At 43.9% G+C, this 27,835-nt stretch overlaps 1 protein-coding gene across 1 annotated transcript; it reads right to left on the bottom strand.

Moving 5' to 3' along the window:
• Positions 1-1,329: 1,329 nt before the first annotated feature.
• Positions 1,330-27,835, bottom strand: LOC132259604 (DNA-binding protein SATB2). Its single transcript, XM_059757309.1, has 6 exons — positions 27,623-27,835; positions 18,839-19,199; positions 4,367-4,806; positions 2,942-3,628; positions 2,286-2,878; positions 1,330-2,176 (listed from the first exon to the last, which is right to left on the bottom strand). Exons 1-6 carry the CDS (start codon positions 27,686-27,688, stop codon positions 1,984-1,986), a joined length of 2,340 nt encoding a protein of 779 aa, XP_059613292.1. The 5' UTR covers positions 27,689-27,835; the 3' UTR covers positions 1,330-1,983.

The raw sequence follows: 27,835 nt of genomic DNA on the forward strand, positions 1-27,835 counted from the left end.
GAGAATGTGTGTTTAAATAAAAATCAAATTCCACATCTGCATATCTCTTTGCTCACCGCGCGCCAATGTTAGAAGAGGCGCAGCTCATGAGGGTGATTCTAGGGTACATTTTATTATCATTTATTGCGCGATAGAAGCCACTAAACAATGAAATATGGCGAGCCGGGAATAAATTTTAAACTTATTACTCTCGCAAGCTATATAAAGCATGTGAAGCTGTGGCGCCAAGAAAAATCACTCATGATTTAAAACTTTCGATTAATAACAGCCCCCGAGGCATGAGCTTTGCACACAACCACACAACATATATGAATTTTCGCTGTGCGTCTTGTTGGCAAAGTGTTATCTTGCCACATTCATATTCTCTATCAATTTTCACCATTTTTCACGCAATAATACATATAATGTGAGCGGAAAAGTTCAGTTCTGCATACTTTCTGGCAATAGAAATTCCCTCTGTTTCTTTGCACTCGGAGAAAAGCGGAGATGCTTAGGTGGGAAAATTAGTCGAAAATGCGCTTCTCCTGACTACGAGAGTGCGATTGTTGGCTTCCAACCCTCACGGGGGTGGAAAGAAATTGGATGTGGGTGAGATGCAAAGTGGGAGAGAAAGCGCCATAGAAACGAGTGCGAACTAAACAGATAAGAAACGGATGTTACGTTACTCTCGACGGCTATGTCGGAAGTGCAAGATAATTCTGTCTGATGAAGAGTGCACAGAAAATGAGATGAATGGGGAGAAGTTTGGGTGCGAGAGAAGCGAGGGAGATTTCTGTCATCAGGACTGATGTCAACTGTCTCGCCAGATTTTTCTTCCTGGGCGCGCCTCAAAGATTTGCACCACAAAATTCACTTACCTCCAGAGAGAGAGAGAGTTCCTCAATCTCAATTCGCACTCCTCCTCACCTTGTGTAGCTCACGGGAGAGCAAATCCCATGCGATTCTGGGACTGCTGGCAGAGACGCATGCACACATTTGTTTTCACGCTAAACACGCCCATACAAAAGGAGACGTGCTGGCGAGATTTATCTAAATTTGAGTATCTTGAGTAAACTCTTATTCATCTCCACTCGCATCCTATATAAATCCTCCAGAGCAGCAGCAGCGGATAAGTGTGTTTGTGTATTTAACTCGGAATCAGCAAGTATTCCGTAATTTATTTTTGCTCTCCGCTGACAATAATCCTGATTTATTATCACCGGGAAAGTACATTGAAGCGCTCTTTTAGGTATAATTCTGCGAAGGTGTCGACTCAATTTCAAAGCAGCCATTGGGAGGACAGGCGGTGTGTGACTTCAGGAAGTGAGCCAGAGGTCAATAAATGTCTCATTTTATTGATCGATAAGTTACACTGGGATTTTCTTGCAGAGCTACAAGTCTATGTACAGAAGGGAGGCGGCGAAAGATTGCCCGCCACCCTTTAACAGAAATCGACAAGAGAAATTAATAGCAATAGCCCTAAGCGATGCAGCATCTCATCCACTAAGAGTTGTATAGGTTGTTTTTTTCTTCTTCTTGAATGTTCATCTCCAGTAAAGCTTAATAAGTTAAGTGTATGTCCTTGAATTAATATTTCACTACGTAACACTAAATGCATAACGAATTTCTCCATTAATATATGGATTACCATGGCTATCAATAAGAATTACCTCCACTTTTATCGCTCAATTTTACTCTCTCTCTCTCACTCTCTCCCTCTCACTAAACTACCATCTTTGGTATCTTTTTATCATCAAATTGATAGTTGTGTCTCTACTCTAGTAATTTTTCTCCTACTCATACTTGATAATTAACTGCGGATTGTACATGATTAATTTCAATAAGTTTTTTCCTCTTACTCCAAGATGTCCAACATCTCCACTTTTACTCACCATTGAAAAGATATTTTGAGACAAAACATTCGCGGGATTAAGTATGTTATCTACTTGTCTTCTATATTGCTAGTTACTCATCCATCCGGAGTGGCTGGAATGCTGGGTGATCTTAGTTCAAATCGCGATCACTGTGTGGATACAATGCGCTCATCTTGCGCTCCTCCAGCTCCTGCTGGAACGTCGATCCCAGGCCCGAGAGCTGGGCAGTGTCGTAGAGGGACATCTTGAGGCGTTTGCACTTGGCCCGCCGGTTCTTGAACCAGAACTGGACATTCTTGCTCTCGAGACGTGGGAACTTTTGCCTGCAAAACAATCGCAATCGTAAAACACATTATTTTCACCGCGCCAAACCCGATCAACTCAGCTAAATCCCGATCGACGTTAAGAGTAAGTGGAAGAGTTTGAACCTACCTGTAAGGCATGCGGTTGAGATCTTCCGTATACTTGAGGATCAGATTGTGTGACGGATGAGTATTCATGGCGAACCACTGTTCCAACTTCGGCACCTCCGTGACCGGGTCGATGAAGGTGCGATTGCGCTTGCGGCGCTCGTCGCTGGACAGGCTGGAGAGGTTGAGTCCGCCCTGGGTCAGGGCGCTGGGACTCAGGCTCTGCTGCTGCGGGTGGTGGGGATTCTGCCCCATGGCCGTAGGGATGTAGTGACTCATGTACATTATCGAGTGGGAGAACATCGAGTTGGGCACCATGGGAAAGGGCAGCTCCCGCCGGGAGTCCGGCGACGGGGACCTGAAGTCCTCCATGGGGTTCACGTCGGAGTCCTCCATGTCGAGATCCTCGGACTTGGGTGAGGTTTTTGGGGAGTCACTGCGGGAGTCTTGGATGTGGTTGCTATTGTGATTGGCAGAAGCCTCTGAGTTCTGCTCAGAGCTGCCGTTCTGAGTCTTGGCCGGGCTGTCGCGATCGCGCTCCACCTTCACCGCGGACTCGCGCTCTTCGCTGTGCGGCGAACGATTCCGCTCATGAGTGGTCAGGGACAGGGGCAACTGTGGGCAACAGAGGGACGGAGGTCAGTAGCTGAAAATGCAAGATTCCGGAAAGCGACGTACCTGAGGCGACGGCGCCCTATCGAGATCATCATCGAGGTCGTCAGAGTGTTGGGAGAGATTATCGATATCTTCAGATGGGATGCTGTGAGGACTCTTCATGTATCCTTGTGACATCATGAGACCGGGATTGCCACTGAATCCATTGCTCATGGTCTGACCTCGCAGTTCGGCTCTCTTCTGAGCCGCCCTGGCGTTCTTGAACCAATATACCACGTTGTTCACATCCAGAGGCTTCCGGCCTCGCCGTGACTCGAGGGAGTTCAGCTGGATCACGTACGACTGGATTTGCTGGCGGGATGGATGGGGATTCTCCTGGAACCAGCGCTGCAGCTTCGGCAGCTCCATCTCAGGATCGAAGCTCGTTCGCATGCGAGTCTTCTGGCTTGGATACTGCGAGTGAACAGTTTGCAGAGCCGGATGGACAATCATGTTGTGGTGGGACTGATGGTGATTTTCCAGCAGAACATCGTGGCCGGCATGCAGATGTTCGGCCGTCTTCGTGAAGTCCAGACTGGCCGTCGGTGGATTGACGAAGGGCAGTAGTTTGGGAGCCAGAGGATTGCTCTGCGGGGATAATTGACTGGACCACCAGGCGTCGAACTTGCGCCGAATATCATCGGCCGCCTCCACGGTGAACGGGAAGGGACTCTGCATGGCATTTGAGCGGCAGAGTTGGGACAGAGTTATCTGTAAGTTGGGAGTTTCTTGTCAATTAGTGCGGAAAAGCACTCCTCATTGCCACAGTTCTATGAATAAACATCGCGGGAGATTAATATTAATTTGCCTATATGGAAAATTCACCCTTTCCCACGCATGCTGATTATCCTGATCCGATTAATTATACATAAAGTGATATTAGTTTTATCGGGGAAGAGTGCGGGAAGGGGTGTCTCTCGTAGTGAAGAAGAATGTCTCATGTGTCTCTATATCTTTGATCTCTAATTTATTCCCCAAGCAAGTAATCTTATTAGTCCCCGGGTGAATATAAAGTATTTAACACTGTGTCTCCTGAGCAAAGTGTTATTCAATTTTGTACTCCGCGTATCGCATGAGCCTGAGGAAAATCCCAATCTTTCCAAGAGATACCATGTCACGGGTGTGGGGAGTTTGAGGGAAAGCTCAATGATGGTCGGCAGCGTGGAAAACATGTTTCAAAGTGTTTATACAACTTCCTCCACGCCGGCAAATCCTCACACTCCTCTCAGTCACTCGCCTAAGTACAATGTTAATGATTGCGGATTAAGAGGAGAGATTTAGTGCCGGAATTAATTAGATTCCGAAGAAATTTTAAAATAACGTCAATATTTATCTTTCCTTACAATTGTCGACCCTCGACAGCGCGAGTTCACGGCGTAGATTAAACGAGAGCGCGGGATTAGCATTGCTAAAATGCTGTGTGTCAGATCAAAGGTCAGCGACACTCACCTCGTCCAGAGGGCAGCCGGAGGAGCGCAGGATGGCGTGCGACTGCAGGATGAGGAGTCTCAGGAGTTTATCCTTGATCTCAGACAGTGTTGACGGCTTCGTGCGGAGAATCACAATCCGCAGCGTGATCACAGATGTCAACTCACCCAGGACATCGCCAACAGTCACGAGCGGACTGTCGCAGATCTTCTCCAGCGCCAGTGGCTTCCAGTTCTTGATCACGATGCTGCCGCGAGCCGTCTGGCTGGTCTCTGGCGAGTAGCCCAGCCGCTGCAGGGCTGTGTTCACGATGTTGCAGAACTGCGTCACGGCGGGCACGATCACGTAGCTGTCCATCTCAATGTTGGACCTCCTCTTCCACGGCCCGCGGGCATCATTGCTGAGGGACGCTTGCAGGGAAGTCACGGACTCCACGATGCAGTGGAGAGGCAAGGATTTCGCTGAGGGGGAGGAGATAAGAAATTGTCGTCACTTCCAGTGTCCGAGTCTTAAAGTCTAAATCTCTCTCTGCTAAGAATTACAAAACGTCTTCAGACCAAATCAAGAGAGTGTCTCTGCAGTAAAAGCCACTGAATATTTATTAGGGGATAGAGAGTAAGCTAATTTTTTCCATTAATCAGAGCTCAAAAGAGCGCTTCGGTGAATTTGCACACACACACACCATTCGAATATTCGACAGTGCGAGAGGTACTGAAATGCAGGAAAGGTCTTAAGAATACCCCCACAATGGGATTACGTCGATGTCGTGGAAGTTTTGTGTGAAAAATCATTAAGTATTTTGCATGAATCAAAGCTCCGCTCCCCAATAGTGGAGAGCATCTAATGATGGATGGAAATAATTAATCAGACGAACAAAATGCAGCGGGGATTATTAATTCCTTTGTGAATGTATTAGCACGGGGGGTTGCTAATGCCCTCAATATATAGCAGAGCAAACTGAGTATATTTTCCTGCTATGCGCCATTTAAATAAATCTCAATGCCTTTTTGATATGCACACACAAGGAGCTGAGCGAAACACCTGCGAGGAGTGTGAGACACGAAAGTATCTTCCTCCCTTCGGCGACAAATCTCTTAAAATGAGAGGCAAAAAGGGGGGAGAATGTGACACTGAGAAATAGTTTATTTCCCTCCTTCAAAATTGAGACAAATCCTATCAGCAACTCCCCAACTATCACCACTGATGCTTGGGATTTTTCTTAGAAGGGGATGCGATGTTCTCAGAGACATTAAAGCTCATTACAATGTCTGCGTTGGAAATTTTGCCAACAATATTCTCTGAAATTGATAAAAGACTCATGTGTGTTGTGTGCACGCCACAAAGGTGAAAATCTTATAGGTAGAAGCAGCAAAATTCCCATGAGGAGAAAACGGAAAGAAAGTTGAGAATTTAATTAACATCTCGTCAGTTTGCTGCTGTATTATTTACCCGACAATAAAACACAAACTGTTGGTGGAGTTTATCAAGTCCGCACAGGGGATAAAAGACATCGTGGGTGTGGGTGAGGAAAGTTGTGGTGGTGTCAGTGAATATTTTGTGCAAATATAATCCCCAATGTTAACTCGATAATACCCTTTTAGCTTCAAGTACCTTTGTCCAGTTAAACCTCCATAAATGAAATCTACCTTATGCCTCCACTGAGTTTTGAATATTTAACCGAAGATTTGACCATTCTGACCAGGAATTAGTTGGCCCCACTGGAATCCATTCTATCTGGAACTTGATTCGCTGGAAAATATCAAATTACACGGCAATGGAGATGCCTTTGGGCGGATGCTGAGGGGGTGGGTGGTGGTCGCCACCCCACCGGCAGACAATGTGTGGAAATGTGTCCCCTTTTTGGGGTTTGGGGGGTGGCGAGTTTCTCTGCTGGACCACTTCAGGGTGACATTAAGTAGAGAACGGTCAGTTAGCTTTCGGACTTATCCACATAGATTTAGAGAAAATCTGCTTCGAAAACTATTTTAGATGCAAGAAGGGATATGCCGAGCTACCTTTTCCATCCCCCACACAACCCCACTGATAAATCCCTCGGCCACCCTCTCGCCCACACCCCGGGACACACTCACTTGCCGGACAGAGGCTCTAAACTGTGCAGGAAGACTGTGGGATGGATTGTATGAAAATTAATTTTCCGAAACTGTTCATTCATGAATAATATCATCTTAATACCACACACACACAACCCCAATTGTAGGCACAATTGCCGAAAATTGTGAAGGTGGAAAGGTGGCACACGAGCTTGAGATTTTCCATCCACTCCCACAATTGAGTACCTTTCATCATTGCCATGTAATCATCAATGAGGTGGATGAAGATGAGACATGCAGAAATGCGAAGGCAGCGTTTCGAGAGGAGAAGAATTATGGGAGTGGATGTATTTTCGCACCAAGAGGAGAGAGCATGAGGAAAGCTTTTACAGATCCCATACACCCCCCTGTGGGCGGGGGAGGGGATTTTGTCAAACATTATGATGACGACAATTTTCTTCTGTGTTGCAGAAAATAAACAAGAAAGGCGATGGCGTCAGAAAATCGCATGACACCTGTCTAGAGTCATGATTGGTGGATTTTCCACTCCATCAAATTCACTCTTGACTCCATGCCCTCCCTTAAAAGCTCCTTCGCGACAAGTCACATCCACCCCGACACCCGGAAAATCAACAGGATTCACCGCAAAAGCCGGGCGCGGGTGAGGAAAAAAAGACATCATGCAAGAATGAACTTTTCACCTATTTAAAATCAAAAACCCACTCTCTGTCGACTGAGAGCTTTCATCTTATCAATAATCCCCAACCCAGCCATCGAGGCCAAATTGCTGGTAATTACGGCATTCGGAATCCACGTGCGTGAAGAAGGGGATTTGGCAAACTAGGAGGCGCGCAGTCTTTGGGAATATTTTCCCCGGAGAGAAAACCGCGCAATTGAATAATCCCCATCCTTTCGCATCATTCAACCCATCGCTTTGGCGTCACTTTAATCATTCGCCCAAGTGATGGAGGGTGCACAAGAGGCAAGATTTGCCAGAGAATTAAAACTTTGAACCAACAGGATTTAAGCTTGCAACCAAGTTCACCAGCGATGAAAGTGTTACGATGAATACTTAACGCCGCTGCCTGAAGAATATTGGGCGAGATGGCGAAGGAAGACAGTGCCAGGGGGTTGAATATAATCGTTTGGATTTGGGAGAGAAAGAAAAATTAAGTGAGAATTTTAGCGATGAATATAAAAATTCCAATAAATCATCTTGATTGCACAGAGAAGGGGTTGTGCGAGTGTTATGGAAATTTTCGGCGCATTTCACTCTCTCTATCCACTTGAAAAATGAAGTTGAATCCAAACGGAGAATCGCCGTGTTGGGGTGGCAAAGAAATAACCCCTTTTCCTCTCTGTTATTCCAGCAACTGAAATCTTAATCCCTTATTTCCACCCTATCTCGAATTATTCCCTCCGCATGGCGATTATACAGTTGAGTAGAAGGAGAATTTGAGATTTCGAGGGCACGTTTTATACTCCTCCTTATAGGATCAATAAAAATGAAGGGGAGAGAAAGAGTTTAGCACCGCATTTTACCAAATCACCTTGGCAAAGACTGTCATCTTTGCAATCATGCCCTCGGGCGGTAGAGAAAGCCGGTAGAGAATCAGGACGTAATCTGCAGAAATTTTCTACCATCTTCCGGCTGCTGTAGGGGAGCGAAGCGAATGTTTAAAGACATTTAGCAAACACTTAAATTGAGACGAATGCCGCAATTTTGCAAATAAAGAACGTAGTTCACAATTTACTTTTAAAATATAGAAGAGAAATGTTCTAGAGTTATAAAAGCTGAGGTAAGAACGACTTCATTCTCTACTCAATGCTCATGCAAAGTTGACGCAATTTCGATGCTCTCCGCTATTCACCATATCGTCATCAATCCACCCTGAGCGCGCCGGAAACCCTTTCACTCACCAAGTCTTCCCCATAGCTATGTATTGTGTTCCGGTTTTATGTCTCACAAATCCGGCGTGCGGAGTGAGAGGGAAGATGAGGTTTTGTGCTGGAGAAAAAACACACTCAAAGAGAGATCCCTCCAATGCTGCATCCCTCGATCTCGATGAGGGATGAAAGATTGCCAACTCTTGAGTGGCGCGGGGTTCAAGTCGGGTCTCTGCCGGATTAACGAAATGCTTCAACTGTCGCGGCTTCCATTCTCTTATGCGCTATAGCCTCTTTGTCTGAATGGATTTGTGTGGCGGATGAAAGGGGTGACCCACACCCCATTCGCCATCAGGCATCTTCTCTTTCAATTCCGATACGGCATCGAGGAGCGAGAGACGCGCCTCAAGTATGAGGAGTTCGGAAAAAATGAACGGTTGCACGACTCGAGGGTTCCCGCAGTGAAAGTTGCCTTAATCTCTAAATCAATATTTGCAATTTTAGAATCCGCCATTGACGATGATTTTAGTGACTGGGCGGAAGGAGAGTGGCCCGGAAAGCCCCTCTGAGCGTGAAATGTGAGACAATGTTGATTGGGAAAACAGGAGAGCGCATTTGCACATATTTCTCACATTCATCACGCGGAGTTAATCTGTTGCTTTCGTGACGGCTAATCTTGAGATTCCTTTTTAGTGCGAAATCTAACCGACAAAAACCCCATCAAGCCCTAAGCCGGATTTAAAATAACATCCGAAAGCTTATACACCGCCCCAGAGGAGCGGAGCAACAGCTCCACAAGCGATTCAACCACCCCCAAAACACAATGTTTCTCCCCGAACGGCATTTCCCCAATGTGGGCGGCTTTCTCCCCCCGAGATTCTGGTGGATTGGGGGGAGAGAGTAGATGGGAAACATACCCATGACTTTATTTAATTAACCATTTGCTTTATGGTGGATTTAACTGTGTGAATCGGAGAGATGAGAGACTCTCTGTGCGAGGAGGGCAAAAAAGGCCACACTTTCTTTTGAGATGTAAATAATTGGGTGGAAGAAAAAATGCGGAGACTAAGGAAATCCTTGGCGCACCATCAAAATTCGGGGGCCAGCAATTTTCTGCCACTAGACGAGCTTAGGAAATTTTACTAACCCCACAATTGCCACCCCTCTCTCGAGAAAGTCTGGGACATGATATAAAGGGCACGTCTGTGGGTGGAAGAGCAAGCATAGAGAGTCTTATACTAATTAGAATGGATAAGCCGCTTCGACTTAAGGATCTTTCCACTCTCTATCTTGCCTTCACTCTCTGTCCCATCCTTACGTGGAATTCCTTGCCAGCTCGCCTGTGAAGGATCTCTGCGCCGCAACAGCACTGAGCTTCCCAAACCCACCCTCAATACACTATCATCATCATCAGCCTCATCCGTGCGATTTGGGATGATGGAGTGAAGGGCCAAGGATATTAAATACACTGTATTTCTACACACAATCTTTGCCTGTCGCAGTCAAAACTCAAGCTCAAAGACTGTTCTGAACCCTTTTCTTTTGGCATTGAATTTTTCCAGACATTTAGCGCAATTAGAGGCTTGTTTTTTCTAAGATTCCTTTAATATTAACCCTCGAAAATATTGCATAAAAATCATAGTTTATTCACATAAGCAAAAACTATTCACTCACTTCCTTCTGACTATATGTAAACCCTAAGTTTACAGTGTAGAATAATCACTTGAGAATTTCTCCAGCCATTCTCAAGTGATTTCGCCAGAGAGAAATATTTCCCCCGTAGAAAATGATCGTGTCTAAATGGTGAAGGAGAGCCAAGGAGTGGCAGGAGCCTCTTTGGAAGGGATTAAAGACGTACAGTGAAGCGTTATGGCTGGGGATTGGATATCGACAATATCCGGTCGAGAGTGTATTATTTCATATCTCCAACTTCAGTTGATATTCCTTATAGAAATTCATGCCACACAGGGTGATGCCTTCACCATCGGCACAGCAAATTTCCCCACACAAAAGCCGCTCTTCCTCAACCATGTCTAACATGAGCCAATCTGTGTCGAGAGGTTTTGAAATCTCGGATTTATGATGATGAGATTTTAGTTCAAATAATACGATGAAGAAGATTTCCCTGCCATAGCGCGCGACTCCCTCGCTGAATCCCGCGAAGATGGCGAATTAAATTAATTCGAGGAGGGATTTTTTGACAGAAGAGCTCAAGAGACACGTCAATCGAGTGGATTATTTCAAATAATCGCAATATAATGATAGCAAATAATTTATATTTCATCTCATTATTATTTTGTCCTCTTTGACATTTTGCCTCCCCCTCTTCGCGTGGGATTAAAAGAAATTCATTATATGGCAAGAGGAGAATTTTATTGGAGAGAAAATCTCATGCCAATTTTCAAGACTCTCTCACATCGGCTCGAGATTATAGATAATTTGACGGAGGTTCGCAGTGCAAACACTCAAGGCCCACACACACACACACGCACTCAACTCCTTCCCTGGATGGTCAGGGTGGTGTCACAGGGCGTGAAGAAAACCTTCATTACCACCACGGGTGGTTACATGACGTGAGGGGGTCAGAGTAAATCACTTTAGAAGACTTCCTCGTACTGGATTGAATGGCATTTTCATGTGGCTCTTGAAAATATTGTTATGCCTAATCCAATAAGCGACAAATACTGCTCGAATTAGTTGAAACACATCGATATTTCCCTCTGGCCCACAATCGATGGCATGTGCACAAGTTATCTTGAGGTAACCAGGAAAAGGCATTCGCGCGAGTTGTTGCCCCAGCAGAAAATCTCATTCTTTGCCAAGGGGTTGGAGGAAGAAAAGAGTGCTTATGTGCCGTTGCATAAGAATCTACTTAGGAGTCTTTTGTATAAATACCCGTCTGACATTATCGTGCATAACGAGGTATAGTTTTGAGCACCCGCGAACTCACAAAATACGCTTCGACGCGTATTTATATTTGCATTTATAAGTGCATTAAGTTGGAGGGCCAGGAGTGAGGGTTTTTCCCTTGTAAATTGATTTAAGTACTCATCGTCAGTCAAACATGTTTTTCCGGGTTTTAAATCGACACAAACTTTGACATCAAACGAGGGGTGAAATGAGGCAAACTCGAATGCCAATTATAAAGAATATGATTTCAAGAGAAAAGTGTGTGTCTTAACCAAGTTTTCATATTGAGTCTTAAGGTGCAAAACACAGAGAGAAATCTAAGTTCAAATTCACCACACACTTTCACAATTCATCCCCTTTTCTATAGTTAAATCAGGGGCTATTCCCGTGCTGAGGGCGAGGAGGACTAGCGCCCAGTGTACAATACCGCCCAAAGTCTAACAGGATTAAGGCATCCAGGCGGATTTGTTGGAAAACCTTTACGTATCTCACAAACTTATTCCCATCTTCCTTCATCCTCACCCCACACACACACATTCACTGTGAATATACCAAAATTCCCTCCACTATACAGCTATTTGATCCAGCTTATGGGGAAAATCGAAGAATTTTATAGACTAGCATTATAAATTCATGCAATGATTTATTAATGAATGATGGCCGTTTTCACTTCACAAGCCAAAATTCAAAATATTAAATTGCAAAATTCACTCCGTCAAGAGGCGCACAGAGAAGCTCTCTAAAAATTTTCCAATAAATGTAATTTAGTAATATATTTTGCACAATCACATATTTTGCCCACAAATCAATTCAATTATATTGAATAGAATTTATTTCTGCACAAAATGGAAAACATAGAAATTAGAGGCTTTTTAGAAAAGGGCGCTTCTTTTGATCACACCGCGTAAATGTTTCGTGCTATGTGGAGAGTATTATTTTTGATTTGATAAAGTGCTTTTGCGGCAAACAAATAAACCACAAATTATTCATTTAAAATAATTATTTCACCCCTTACAATATTCGCTGGTATTTGTGGAAAATCCCAACTGGGCGCGAAGAGAAGCGAGATGGACCACGCGCTATTAATACCTGTGGAATATGATGGGGTTCATCATTGTCATCGCGACCACCTCACTCTGTCCCCGCCGCACTCATGATGCCAATTATTCAGAATTGTTCACACATGAACGCAAGGGTGGCCGAATGCGCGGGCGGGATCACGCGTAAACCGCACAAGTAGACACCCCATCGATCCACACCCCCTCAAGCCGCTGGCAATAATGGAACACGCGCGACTGTTGGGCAGAACAAAGTTAAAAACACACCACGAAATATTTTATTGCAGCAGATTACAGGTGGTAATGAGCTTACCAGTAATTTTATTAATTATTCCAATTAACATGACAAAATGCACTGGCGGATGTGGCACTCCATCAGCATGATTTTTCCCTTATGCGATATTTTCCGAATTGATGAACACACATTATCCCCAGAATTCGTGGAAAATTCATTTAGCAAAATATTCCACAACCATTTCAATGCTTTTGTGATTCCAATCAAAAATGGAAAATTGCACAAGCGTAATTACAAAATTTTAATATTATTTGTTAATCTTCTAGAGAGATTTGCGGGGACAAAACTTACAATATTATATTGATGAATACAAATGGATGTGGAAAGCTGATTTTTGAATTACTGCCGAAATTACGGTTAATAAGAGTATTATTGCCATCAAACCATCCTTTTAGTCCTTTTTCCGACAAGTGGTTAATGTATATAATTTACACGAAATTCATTTGCTTGATTTCATGGGAAAAACGTTATTCAAATCGAAATATTGATCGTGAGCACAGAGGCTTGATTTTCTAGTTTAGTCTTCATTTAATGTTTAAAAGAATTCTTAACGAATTATGAGGTTATGAATCCGGTTAAAAAAAACCCTTATAATCCTTTTGAACTTGAAAATGAGTAAATATGGTGAATATCACAAGATAATGAAGTTAAACTTGCTATTTTAAAGCACAAACTACCAAAATAACTAAGCAAAAGAAGTTTTTCTGGATTGAAATGATATTTTTGAGGTTATGATTGTCTTTATAGCTTTTTCTCAACCTGTATAAAGTTATTTTAAACACAAATCCACAACTTTGTACAAGAAAAAGAAAAAAAATCCAGATTTTACACAAATTTGATGATCTTGCGGATTTATAATCACAAAAATTTGTTTTAAATAAAATAAAATGCCTCAATTTGTTTAAACAGAAGCTTTGCAGTGAAATTCCCAACACTTCCGACCATAATATCTGCCCCTTGATGAGCACAAACATTGCATTATGCGTAGAAAAGTGACTTTTGAACATCGTTTTTCATATGTTGATTACCTGAAAATTTATTTGCTAGAGTTAAAGGCGGAGAGAACTTTCCTGTGCGATTAAATGAATGTTTTTTCCCAGAGAAAATAAACCGTATTTATAACTGACAATCATGTGAGAATTCAACAAGGGATTAAGAGAATTTGAAAAGTCCTCTGACGCTGCAAGAGAGCGAAAAGCTTAAAAGTATGCTTGGACGAAAGAGTGTGTTGAGAGTTTATCTGGAAATATTGAGCGCGCGGATTGATGTAAATTTTCCTCACACGTCACACTTCTCCAGTGAAATGCCGAATAGATTCTCATCGGTGGCGGCAAAAGCCTCACTCTCTTCCCAGGTCACATCATCAACAGCTGGCGCTCTGTTGCATGCGCGAGGCATCAGATAAATCAGGTACATAGAGAGACTTCTATGTGACCCACACGACTCCTATGCGGCAGTACATAATGCTGTGTTGTTCAGGATTAACACATAGCAGGAATTAGAGCATTAGCGAGGCTCGAGGATTAAATGTGATTCGTTCCATGCGACTCTATCTCCTCTTTCTGCCTGGGGATGGGCGAAAGTGGTCGCCTCTAAATACGATTTGTTTCCGAATTTATTTGTCCAGTGAGGGATTTTGTTATAATATTTGTTTGAAGAGAGCCGTGGACGCGAGACAACCGAAACATCATCATTTTCAAAACCACCCTCTCTCAACGCCGGTGTACCGAAAAGCCCCCCCATAATCAAAATGTGTACCTAATCTATCGCACTAAAGAGCGATGACTGCATCGCTGTCCGTTGATATTGGAGCAATTTGAATTTCGTGCAAAAATATTTGATCACCCTGACAAGTGTCTCACATTTGAGGACTTTGAGATAAAGTTTGAGTGGTGAAAAAATGGGTAAATATCGTAAATACAAATCTCAGTGAATTACTTGATTGAGAGCAAACAAACTTTATCAATCTTTTGATTCCTATGCGAAACATGCCGCGTGTATTCTGTTGGCGGTTGAGACAAGGAGGAGATATTATGGTCAGAAGCAGTTTAGGGCAGTGGAAGTGCTTCAATTGATGTAACATTTCGTTCACAGCTCTGATTTTCTATTGATTATTTCACTCTAAGAAATTACTTTTTATCAGAATCCTAATTTTGAAATTCTTTTTCAGGTTATGTGACTAATTTAAGACTAAATAACAATTGAAAATAGAAATTCTGGCGCCCGAACTAAAAGTATTTGTACTTATATTGATAGAATTTCTTATTTTAATCCAATACAATCATTATTTTATGAAGTAAAAAATCTAAAGTCACACGTAACCTCATTTTTTTTTAATTGAATTGTTGCAATTTTGAGTTAAAAATAAAAAGAACAATTGATCAAAGGATTATGATCGAGACAAATACTCAAAAATGCTATTTTAGCGGAAGAATATAATAAAATATTGCATGAAGACGTGAATTTTAAATTCACAAGTTAGATTTCGGTTAATACTTGGTTATATTCTAGTTATTAGTTGATTATAGTCTTGCTATAAACAATCCATAAAGTCTGAAGTGCTGGGAAATTCCAAAGACTTCTCATACAATTTGTGGAAGTGTAGGGAAGTGGTGTACAGATTTTATCCATATTATCTTCCCCTTGGCATGAGAGTGAAACTTTGGGTGTATTTTGAAGCATCGGGCAAAGGACGGCGGATGAAGTGCGCAAAAAGTGGCGAAAAGTCAACAGTGTGAAACAGGATCTGCAGGCGCTCCTTGGCAGGGAGGTGTACATAGGATGAGTAGTCTGAAAACAGAGGCATCTTGGCATGGCAGGAAGTACTCAGAGCTCTACATATGGCGACAATGCCTGGGCGGGAATGTGAGGGGTTTGAGGGTGAACGTAAATCCGTTATCCATAAGCCCGCTCGGCTGATGGGATTATACGGAAATCCAGATAAAGGGATAAAGGCGCTCGAAAGCCCTCACTCTGTATTTTCTCGCTCAACTAGCACTCTTCCTGTCTCCCTGCCCCCTTCCACAGCCCCTGCCACATAGGACACTCTCGCCCATGAATAGTGAATGGCTCGAACGAATCTTCTATGCATGGTGGCAACGTAATGCGAATCGAATGAGTGATTTTTCTCAACCGAGGGTGAGTGAATTGCGTACCAGCCCCAGACACACATCCTCAGTGGAAATCCAACGTCACAGACTGCATTCTCAGCAAATTAGAGTCGGTTAGGGATTAATCCAGTGGGATTTGCCATCGCAACAATGCTCTGTGTTTTTCAAAGGCCGCCCTCCGCCACATTCTCTCTCCCATTCAAATCCGGTAATCTCGAATAAGAAATTTATTTTGTATATGAACTATGGCATCAGGATTAAAGTTTTTCCCCATTCAGTTGTCATGAATAAACGTGAAATAGCAATAAAAAGGGTCTCTCTGATGCCTTCAATGGCATCACACAATCCCTAATGATGCTGAAATCCATCTGACTCTCGCTTCTCCTTATTCCTGCGCTGCAGCTTCTTCAGCATCTCACGGTGACGTGCCATTCATCGTCACGCTGAGAATCAAATTATATTTATTGCGTGTCGATACTGAAATATTTTGAGAGGTTGAGAAATTGATCGTTTCAAACGACCAAATGGTCAAAATTGGAACTAGGGTGAAATGCTGCAGATTTAAACTCAAGAGGGAGATAAGACTGAACTCTCTACTGAATGATGTTCTGCGCTAATCTGTTAGCAGACAACTGCACGCCAGCTAAACCTTCACGATTGACCCCTTTGGCTATTATCCCTTAAGACCAAGACAAGAGCAGAGTTAATTGCGCATTCGCTTAGCTCAAGTGCAGTCTTCCCGCCTCGATTTGCCTTCAACGCACTTCCAATAAACTCTACACCGTTTGCAACAATAATATTCTCCACCCTTGGTGAAACTGAGCTCTGAATCTCTCTCTCTCTCCCTGTGAGGAGTGTTGTATGACATATATAGTTTAAAATCACGAAGGGATTGCAGCATGTGCTGAGCCAACAACCCTCTTGCCAAGCAGAGACATTTGAGGAGAGAGAGTCTATCACGAGGGATAATCTGATAATGCGAGAGTGTGAGAAAAGAATTGTTTTGGCGTTTTATCCCATGGGAAGGACTCGACGCTCTCTTGCAATTTTTTCCAGCTCCTCTCCTCGCCCCGCGCCTGTTGGGATTTTATTTGTATTCCAGCGGATTACCTGTTTGCCCCTGACACAATCTCTGATGAGCCGTCAACGTTGTTGCATGCACAGGGAGAGCGTGTATTATGTAACGAGGTGTGTCTCTCCTGCCCATGCCTGTGTGTATATTTGTCTCTATCAACCCCATCATTCAGCACCGGATTTTCGCTACAATCCCGCTTAGCGCTTAGCCATCCGATGCAACATCCATCCATGGCGACTCTGTCTCTGGGTCAGGCGGGGCGAGCGGCCCTTTGGAGCACGTATAAATGAATAGTCTCCAAATTCGGCATTGCATGGTGCATGGCAGGAGGGATAAAATAAGCCGACTTGCCCGTGTATTGAGTTTTGGGGGAACAATGTGGGAGAGAGATAGAGAAATGGTTGAATGAGACGACAGTGCAGGACGGTGAGGTCGAACATAAATCTCTAATCCTTGGGATTTCAATACACAGATTTCCGTGCTCTTTGCATTTACCCGCGTCTCTTCATCTACAATTCACCACACTCTATTCTGATGCTGTTTCAGTTTTAAACCACCCCCGCTCACCCCTCTTCACCCCGCCTGACCGTGGAATTTGCACCATGAGATATAGACAGACAGAGAGCAGAGAGGCAAGAGAGTATTGATGGAAAATCAACTATACATCAACTGACGAAGTATCCACAGCAAGTAAAATCCTAATCATCCCTTTCTGCATCACAGCCGAGTGCAATCCATCCGGGTTTGGGGGAGGATCTGGCGAATAAATTATATCATATGGAGATGGAGATGGAAGAGAGTGTGCTTTCAGCTTGTGAGGATTTGCAGAGATTTTCGCATTATAATCCGGAAAGCTTTATCCATCCTCCTCACGAAAATCCCCTCACACTCTGCAGAACCTTTTGTGATGGCTCCTCTTTCCCCATCTCGAAGGCAGAGATTATCGCATCCCCATTTCAGATGGTGGATTTACTCATATGTACTCCCCAAACTTATTGGGTTACACACTCTCCGGCCACCCCCACTCCCTCCCGGAGACACCGAGAGGGCTTTGGGCGCAAAAGCTCAGGGAATGTGGAATTGATTTCCAGTTTCGGCAGCATCACTCTCCATGAATACACCGAGAGAGAGAGAGAGGGGGTGGGGCGGGGGCGCAGGGAAATAGGATTAGGGATTAAGATTGGGCTGGTGCATGTGCCATGCTATGTGAATTTTCGGGTGCAAACTCACCCGAATGGCGCCGGGGAAAAAGGCGAGGAAAAGCAGTGTGGAGACAGTGATCAAATATTTGCACTCATGTCGATGTGTGTGGGATACATAATGCGTAAATATCGGTAATTTATTTAATAAAATCAGGTGCGTCATTCATATTATTCGCCCAGATAGGATGAAATGCATTTCGGGACGCCTTTAATCTGCACAATAAATATTACTCGTAAACAAAATCGCGCCAACACTACCATGAGGAGGATTGTGCGGTAGTCTGGAGAGTGGCCAATTGATTAATCGCGTGAAAATTGTAAAAGCGTTTCGCCTGACCAAATCAATGGGCATTTTCGCTCATGGGCAGCCATAAGCAATGCATCGAAATTGATATTTTCGCGCCACAATATATGACAGATTTGCAATATTTACATTCAAATATGTAAGGCAAAGAGATACATTTTCACCCATTTCACCACCACATGCGACTCTTCCAAAGGGTCGACAGAGAGATTGCGTCATGGGCGTAGGCAAAGTTTATTGCATTTTTCCATTTTAAACCACAAAAAAACATAACTAATCTGTGGCAAGACTTTCCCAAAAAGAACTGTGTTTTAACCACAATGTGACCAATTTGGCGCTAAACACACCAAAAAGTAGCGATATTAAACTCATTATCAAACTGTTACAGGTTGATTTATGCCATTTATGGTAAAACGAATTCAAAAAATAGAATAATTAGTTGATTTACTGACGATTTTGCACGAAATTTGCAGTTCAAAAGTCCGTTTCATAGTGAAAATGAACCCTTTCCACCTCTCTTTGCCCACGTCCATGAATAAATCCTGGATTTTAAGCTCTCAAAATGCACAAAGTGTATTAATTCACAGAGAATTCTACTCACAATTGACTTTGGAGAAGTCAAAGTCCTTCCTGTCGACGGGAGGAGAGTTGTTGCCCTGGCCGGCCGTGCCGTTCTCCGTGATGTTGGCCGTCTGGGCGCCGGGAGCGGCGCTCGCTACGGCCTTAGGCGTGATGCCGAAGTAGGGAGTGGGCGCCGAGGTGTTGACGGCGCCTGCAGGGTTGCCGGTGGGCAATTGCTCTTGATTGGCGTGACTGGAGGAGGCATTGGAGCAGGGCCGATGATGGTACTTGGGGCTCCTCGAGCGCTCACGAGGACTCCTCACTTGGCCCTCCTGGCCACTCGGCGGCGACGATAGCTCCTCCTTGGGTGTCTTTGATCTCGTGAGAGCAAGGGCTTGAGTCTGGAATGGCGAGTGTGACACACATATTCGGGTGAGAGTCACGCGAAATTCATCTGATAGATTTATGGCAATTAAGATTAATTTAGTCTAATTCGGAATTATTTATCCGCCAGTCGCACTGTGGACGTATCAAATCTGTATCAATTTATATCTGATGACACCTAATTAACATCTAAGCGCGCCACACAAGGCCTCAATATCGATGGTCTTACAATTCTCGTCGCGACACTACTTTATAGAGAGGATCTCGCGCGCGCTTGTTTGTGAATCTATCCGCATGATAAGACGCGCTGAGGAATTTCACGCAAGGTCAATTTGGGGAGTTGGAAAACTCACAATCCTCCCAGGATTCACAACTGTGTGACCCAGCAAATCAATTTTGCAGAGTTCCATTTGATAGTACGTCATGTTCATCTCTTGCTCAATGTTGCATAAGTATGTGGTGTTGTGTGATATTGACTTTGTCAAGTCACAATGCTCCAGATCCACGAGAATAGTTCATCTCTGATGGCGTTTTGCATTGACACAAAATTAATATTTGAGTGTTTGCGTCACATACAACAGCTTGAGCTCTTTCACTGTAATATACGGCTCTAATCTGGGGGTCAATCGATGTTAAGTAGAATCACGAATATCTCCAATTGAACATGAAATGTGATTCGTCCTCACACCATAAGTAAAATGTGTCAATCGTCAATCTTGAGAAATGGACAAATTCCACGAGATGACAACAACATCGCACGATCGCGATGGAATTGTCTCAAAGGAGTGGACAATTGAGGGTGAAGATTAGAGTTCTTTGGCGCGCTGAGCTCGCAACTTTTTCACCCGATAATGAGCACCAAACTTTCCCATGGCCATAAATCATCTCGCGAGACGGAAACCAGGAAAGTTTTCGCGGAAAAGATTAACGTGAACGTCTGGGGTGAATTACCAGGTGAATTCCTCATTAATTTCACCCACCCAAAACTGGTCAGAAGCTGGGCATCTTCTCCATCCAATCATCACTCATTCCCTAAGCATTCCCACAATCCGTGTGACATCTCAATCCACTCTTGGTGAGAGCAATTCCTACATGAATGAATCAACAGTCTCATAAACATCGTGTTAAGTGATTAAAATTTATCACACCACACAACCCAGAGTCATCCTGTCTCTTAAGCCAAAGACCCCGCACTGCACACACCATGGAAATAATCTTTCAGCTATCTTGCATTATTAACATGCAATTCAATTTCACAAATGACACTATCACTGTCCCCGGAACTGGATTCCTGATAAGTCTCGCTGAGACAGATTTTCTCTTCCTTCCCGAAAAAAAACTTCCCACAACTGCAGGGTTAATCACATGGTCAGTGCCGTTTTAATCTGTTCTCACCACTCTTTTCTTCCTCATCTCGAGTGCGCTTCCTGCAAATTAATTGCCCTCGACATACGCATTTCTCCATCTCGTCTCCCCGAGATGGAATTTCCCCCAATTAGAGTATCAAGAGCGAATTCATTTGATCCATCATTCATTTTGGGTGGTTTTGTCTTCAAGCGGCTCTGAAAACTTTCCAGTGGCCAATTTTTTAATGTCACACTGTCTGGAGACTTGAATGAAAGTACAGTGTTTAAATTCTGCCTAAGAATCAAGTATATTCTTCCAATCTTGAGCAGGAATGTTAATGGCGTGCAAGAGGAGAACGAGTTCGGTGAAAAAAGTACACCGTCAATCATTTCGTGTGTGTAGAATATTGTATTTTTACGCGTTTCCACATATCGCGAAAGTGACTTTTTTCCCCATTCATTCGCCGATAAGCGCGACATGCTGTACACTGCGTAGAGCGACTGTTCCTGCCTTTGCCAGTGATGCGAGCGCGCGAAATTTTCACCAACGGATGCTCATTGCAATTCGCGAGGAATTCCTCACATTGATGACGATTGCAGTACAAGAAGAAAACAAGAGAAAAAGAAGGGAAAGCAGGAGTGAAAAATATATCCGGCTCGTAGGAAATTCTATCACCTTTCACATCGCGTCTCTAGTGGCAATTTCGGGGGAGGCAGAGTGGCGTCGCCGGTGGGGTTAAGACACGCTTAATGTCTCCAGCATGTGAAGTGCAATTGTCGCCTAGATATAATTTCCCATGTGCAGAAAGGCGCAGCGAAAGAAGACCGAGCAGCGCACGCACGAATAAAGCTCCCGGGAGGGAATCGATGGGATGGGAAGATAAAAAGCGGAATAAGAGAGAAAAACATCTCAATCAATAATTAAGCATCTGGTCCTCGGGAGACGCGATGGACAGTCGAAAATTCCGAATTGTCATTTGCCTCCCTCTTCGCCACACCGCGCATCCATCATTCGCCCATGTCCGCGGATCAAGATGCGCCAGCAGGAGCCACCAGAGGGGAGGGCAATTTCGTCGGAGACCATCATCGGATGCGAGTTTTTGTCGCGTAAATGCCATTTATCGTTACACATTCATGACGATGGTCCTCGCCTCAGTACTTGAACATGCTGCATTTTTTGATTTTTCGCGTGTTATTGCCCCTTGTGGAATCACGTTGGGACCGAAATTAAATCAATCTAGTTTTTGCCATGGCATCAGCGCATTTCTCAAGACCCGTCCCGATGCGGTGGACAAGTGGCGAGAGGCGAGACTACTGACCGTACCAAAATTGCCACTGTGCGCGATCATTGATCGGGATGGGGCAAAGACAAAATAATGCAAAGTGCGCATCGATTCTGGCCCTCCACCATGGCAATCTTGCCGCGGGAGCCCTTGGGATATATGCAGGCCGAGGTAGATTATGTTAAATGTGCTGCGGCCACGCAGTGGACCCATTGGGATGATCGTTAAACATTGTTTAATACCGAGCATGATCAGACAGTTTTCGGGCTAATTATAGGCCCCAAGTCGCCCTGATTGGATATTTGTGCGTCCAGCGGAGGAATTTGGGTGCCTCCGAAAATGATGGACAGTGTCGAGGTACTTGCGCGTCCTGGCTGCCCTCCTCGCGCCTCCCTCGGCATTTTCATATATATTTGAGACGCGAATATTGAGGCGCAGGAGAACGACGGAGGAGAGATTAAATGGTGGCGATTGGTGGCAAGAAATTAACAACTATCGTGAGTTAAAGTGCACATAAGAGGAAGCAAAAAAACAGCGCCTGCAACGAGCGACCGGGCAATCAATCGATAATGCAACTCCAATGATCCCCTTCTATCCCAAATTCTCTCTCCATCTCCGTTTTCGCGGGCATTATCATGTGTCGCACTCGACTAAATACACAGTGGAATTCGGTAGCCGCTAGGTGGAACATCCGCCACAGCGAGAGAGAGAGATGAAATAACCATCTCGAAGACAACATCACTTTTTTGCGTCGTCCCTGCAGCGTCTTCGCCGCTCTGACCACGTTCCATACGCTGCCCAATGCCTCGGCAGACGCTCCCCAGCCCGCCTCCATCAGTCCTACACAACAAGCACTTACATACCTATCCACACAACTCTAAACTCACCGCACGAGTGGCGAAGGAAAACAGAAAGATTAAAATGCTTTTTATTAATTGGATTTAGTGGCGTTTTTTCCCTCAGCCGTTATCACAAGTGTCGCGCGGCAAATTTCAATCTATACCCGCCCCGGCGCGCGCCCCCCACTTTGATTTCCCACTCACCGAGAGGCCCCAACAATTTGTATGTGCCTCTAAATGGCGATACATATTGGGAAATTAATCATTTTTAATTTATTTTGATAACACTTTATGGGTTCCGTGTCGATTGGTGTGTTTAGCGATTGGATATGATTTTGATTTTCCCGCGAAGAAAAACATTTGCCTTCGCAACGCGAGTTTAAGGTGCAAAGGAAAGGAGACTATGAGTCTCTTCAGTCCATTTTTTACATGTGAAACTCATTAGTCTGCTTCAAATGCCATTTTCAACTTTGCTATCAGACACATTTTGTGATAGTTTTATGAAACTCATTTATCACATTCTGATTTGCTAGAACTACTCTGAATATTTTTCATAATTCTAAAAAGAAAGTCACTCGCAATTTTAGACCATTAACTTTTTGATTATTCCATAAAAATTTCAATATTTTCTGAATATTTAATCTAAATTTAAATTGAATTTGAAGTGTGAGAATGCGAAAATATTCGGAATATATTTAAATATAATTCGATTTATTTAATTATTTTGCCGAAAATATTCTATTGACGCGAAAAAAAATTTTTTTTGATTATTTTATACAAAATAAAAATCAATAATTAAATATTTGATTGAGAATATTAAGATTCCTCAGAAATCGGCTAAAGATTTTCCCCTTGATTTTAAATCTTCATCTATTTAGTTTAGATTCGCTGTCTTAGCAATAAGAAGAAGAAAAAACACAATCATGAATGATCGGAAATCTTTTCAATTCCCTTCTGCAAACGTCTCACGGATTGGGTCATAAAGACGTCATCCGACGATCAGCTTAATCGAGATAATACCGTCACCGGAAAGGCGCTAACAAAAACTCTCTTCAGCAGGGCTCAGAGGACAAACACTCCCCGTGTTTATTGTAACTGACAAAGGGAATATCAGAGCAAGAAAGGAAATTAGACAGAGAGAGAGATAAAACACCATTTATCCCAATTCAACCCCTTTAATGTGAACATGAAAAACTGTTGGTGTGTAACATAAATGCAGGTAGGGCAGCTAATTTTTTTGCGGATGTGACGATGGAAAAAGAGGCATTTTATCGCCCTCCGCTTCCTGATTCGGATGAGGAAATTGTCGAAAAGTTCATTTCAATTCCATACCAATTTCATGGACAATGATTAACGTGTTTTGCGGGTGACGATCACCATTGCCCAGAGGGAGTTTCGCTGACCGTTTAAACGTTCTTAAACCCCGCGAAGAAGCAGCGCGGCGATAAGCAAAGTGCGCTGCAATATTTTTGGGGACAAGTCATATTTTTCACGGCAGCAGCAGCAGAAAAACCCAAGCATGGGAAGTGGTGAGGCTTGAGGAGCGCGAAGCGGATTTTGTACAATGTTGGGGATCAAGTACGAATCTTGTCAGTGGTAATCAAAAGGCCGGCCGCCGTTTGATTTCGGGCCGTTGCGCGATTAGCGGAGGCTACGGCCAATCCTTTAATGCTAACACCCAGTCTTTTGGGAACTTTATAGCGAGGCTTTGGCTTTTGTTGATCGGATTATTCGGTTTAAGAGGTACTTTTACCTCCTTATACACTCACACACTCTGTCGGCATGTGCGTGTGTGTATATTGCTCTGTGGCAGTATCTTAGATTAGCGCGCTCTTTTATGTATGCCGTTCGAGAGAAGCCCTCCCTCGGCCACGACACCGTGGCATGGGATGAAATGCAGAACCTGGGGCTCTGATAATGCCTTCCCAAAGGTGCGGATTTCACAAAGCTAAAGGATTTGCCACTTGTGGCACAATTTTGCGTGGGAAGGAATTTCCCAGTCAACGCTGAGGAAATCCTTCTTGGTGACCTATAAAAATTTATTGCCAGCAATTTATCATGAGAGAGTGGATTACTCTCATCTTCCCGGAAATCCATCTTATGTCTCTATATTGATTGAGACAGAGCTTGTCGCTCACCTTTAGCCGTGGATTGAGGTACATAATATTTCTTTTATACTTCACACACCCTCCCTCTGTTCAAGGCATGTGCAAGCATGTGCTTGTGATGTCGAATTGTAAATTAAGGAGCAATTCTTCAGTGAATAAGCGACAGTTTGTGAATAAATTACATCCCTCTCGATCATGCGAGTGAGATTTCAAGTCGTTGGCATTTGTCATATGTTGGCCATACAGAGAATGTCACCCTTATTCAGTGGCTGAGCAAATGTCCCGGCAATGTAAAAGGGATAAGAGGGCGATGGGGAGAGAAAAAAAAGTTCAAACTGTTGAATACCTATGAACACATTTTCCCTCCTTTTATGCATTTTTCTATCAAGCACAATTTGTCAGCCGATAAATTGCCCACACCAGACGCACTATTACCCAGTGAATTTCTCCTAAAATTTTCTTCCTGATTAATAGCCCACCCCCTCTCATCATTTTCACGAGTCATTTGGAATCGGCCAAGCGTGAAATGCGATTCAATAGTTTTTTTTTTGTCTCTGAGATCAAGAGCGACTCTTTCTCACTCACGTGAATAATTGGTAACCTTCTTGTCGAATGTGTTATCACTTCCTGGACAACATGTGCACCTGTTTTATTTCCTCACCCGCAAAAAAAGACACTCTCATCGCCCCACATCAGCGCGATGTTACTTCATGTCTGTCGGACAACACAGCGCGATGCATTTGGCCAATTTTGGTATAACGGATAAAAAGTATGTTTCCCTCCTGATCACTTTGGCATTGTGCTCGTCAACCGCCCTCGAGAAGGCCAGCAAACAGTGGGAACGTCATGCTACAACAATAGCCGATTGCATTATAGGGGTGGCGCGCGGTTGATATTCTGAATTCAGTGTGAATTGAAATGAGACGCGTATCATGGCCCCTCCTCGTGACTCCTTAACCATCCATTCGGCGGGAGAGAAGTGCGGCTTGGCGTGGAGGCGAAGGTGAAAAACGAAGGGGGCCCCATTTAATTGACAACACTGGTCGCGTATGATGAAGAGCAATAAGTTGACGGTTAATTGGTATCAAAGAAAATTCCACCACACACAAACACACACATTCTGAAATCCTCGCGTCATCCTCCGTGACAAAATTATGTGCTGTTGGACAAAGTGGAGACACAGTCCGCCCAGAGTGACAAAGAGTCCAAAAATTAATCTCTTATTTGATATTAATCTCCTAATCAGAAAAATGCCTCTCTTACCCACGTTCCCATTTGGTATATTTTTCCGAACCTCATGTGAAACACCTCAATAAATAAAAAGCGATTATGGGGCGTGAGTATGAATTAAAGCCACCTAAACGCTATAAATCAATCCATCAGTAATGGAGGGACTTAAATCCCAAACTCACAAACACATTGCTCACTGGATTAACTTAATGATAGATTAAAGAATGCGTTTTTGCGCGCCTCAAAGTCTTCTCCTCCTCTCACACCGCGCACTGCCCAAACTACCTCCTTCAAAATCCCCAGAGCGCGACAGAGAAGCACGTCGTGAAAGAACGCGGAGATTCTACTTTTGCCAGAGATTATGGAGTGAAAAGTATGAAATTTTTGAAAGCAAGTCTTTCTCAAAATTCCGCGTGCACTTGTCAGAAATTAAAGACACAGCGCAGGAACTTGTCTATCATCTCAGAGATTAGCGCCGCACTGTGAAATCTTGGCCAAGCCCTAAGTTATCCCCCCTATCATAAAGTTATTGACGCAGTGGATGGTAAAAAAAAATTATTATCTGGAAGAGTAGCTAATTCCACGCAGAAGATTTACCAATATAAATTGGCTATAAAACTGTTATCCGCCTGGGTATTAAGACGGTGAGATATCGCGCTAAGTACACACCAATTTTGGTGGATTTGCCAATTTTATTGGACCTCACGATCGCCCAGGCTTTACCCTCGCGCGATCCAGGGACAGCACACTCGCGCACACTGGCTAATTAGGCGCAATTGAGATACACAGAGCTTATCCTCCATGTGATCATAAATCACGGTGCGATTTCAGCGTCAAAATCCGCTGAGTTGCTGATATTTTCCGATCCAACTCACCTCTTCCACCGCCTCTCTCAATTCATAAATCGGGATGTGAGTGAGTAAAAATATTTTCACAAAACTATTCTGCATATGAATAATCATTATAAATTGTCTTAATCCGATGAGGATTTAAATAATTAATTCCCTCTTGTGCGTCTCTATCCCAATATGCGCGATGTCCCGCGTAATTCTCGCGAGAAGCTGGCAAGATCCCGCGAGGCACGTAATTCAGAACAACAATAAAAATATTAATAAATGCGATTCCAAATGCGATCCGCTCAGAGAGAGAGAAAAAAATAATAATAAGTGAGAGAAGATGATCGGTGAAAAGAAGAGTCCACAGTTGTGTGGTGGATTTTTGTGTTAATGTTAATAAAATGACTCGCCAGGCATTTCTCAAACACTTAATCCGGGATTAAATTTATTTTCAGATTTACGTCTTCGGCCAGAGACGGCGAGAAATGGATTTTCTGCCACAATATGCCGATGAGTGGATTTGGGAGGTCGTGTGTGCGCGGGGGGAGGCAAATTAAATTCCATGCAGCCAAGGAGAGCTGAAAAGCACGCTAATGAACCCCCTAATCTCTCTACAGCACTCATTTAGATAGATAAATACAGTGCGACAGTGGATTCGAGAGAGGCACACTCGCTGGGCCACTTGGCCGGGGGAATGGGGCGCGGGGTCACTCAGGGGGAAATTCTCACCGTCATCCGCGGATTAGTGCGGTGAGATTTTGGTGGATTAGCAAAGAGAAATTGCCCGATAATTCTCACCTGCTGTCCAGCATTGGCGGCGACCCACGCTTCGGCAAAAGTCTCCATTGCACTCTGAAAATCCATGCCACTCTGCAGAGCCTCGCTGACGGTCAACACACTTCACTAGCGCTCCTCAGGATGTCTGTCTTGCTGTGGGTCAGGAAGCTCAGTTCAAGCACTCGCACAGGAGCGACCACCGCAAAATCCAGCCTGCTACTGGCGCGGGATTAC

The sequence above is a fragment of the Phlebotomus argentipes genome, unplaced genomic scaffold (assembly GCF_947086385.1).
Source record: "Phlebotomus argentipes unplaced genomic scaffold, Phlebotomus argentipes genome assembly scaffold_18, whole genome shotgun sequence".
Taxonomy (NCBI): Eukaryota; Metazoa; Arthropoda; class Insecta; order Diptera; family Psychodidae; genus Phlebotomus; species Phlebotomus argentipes.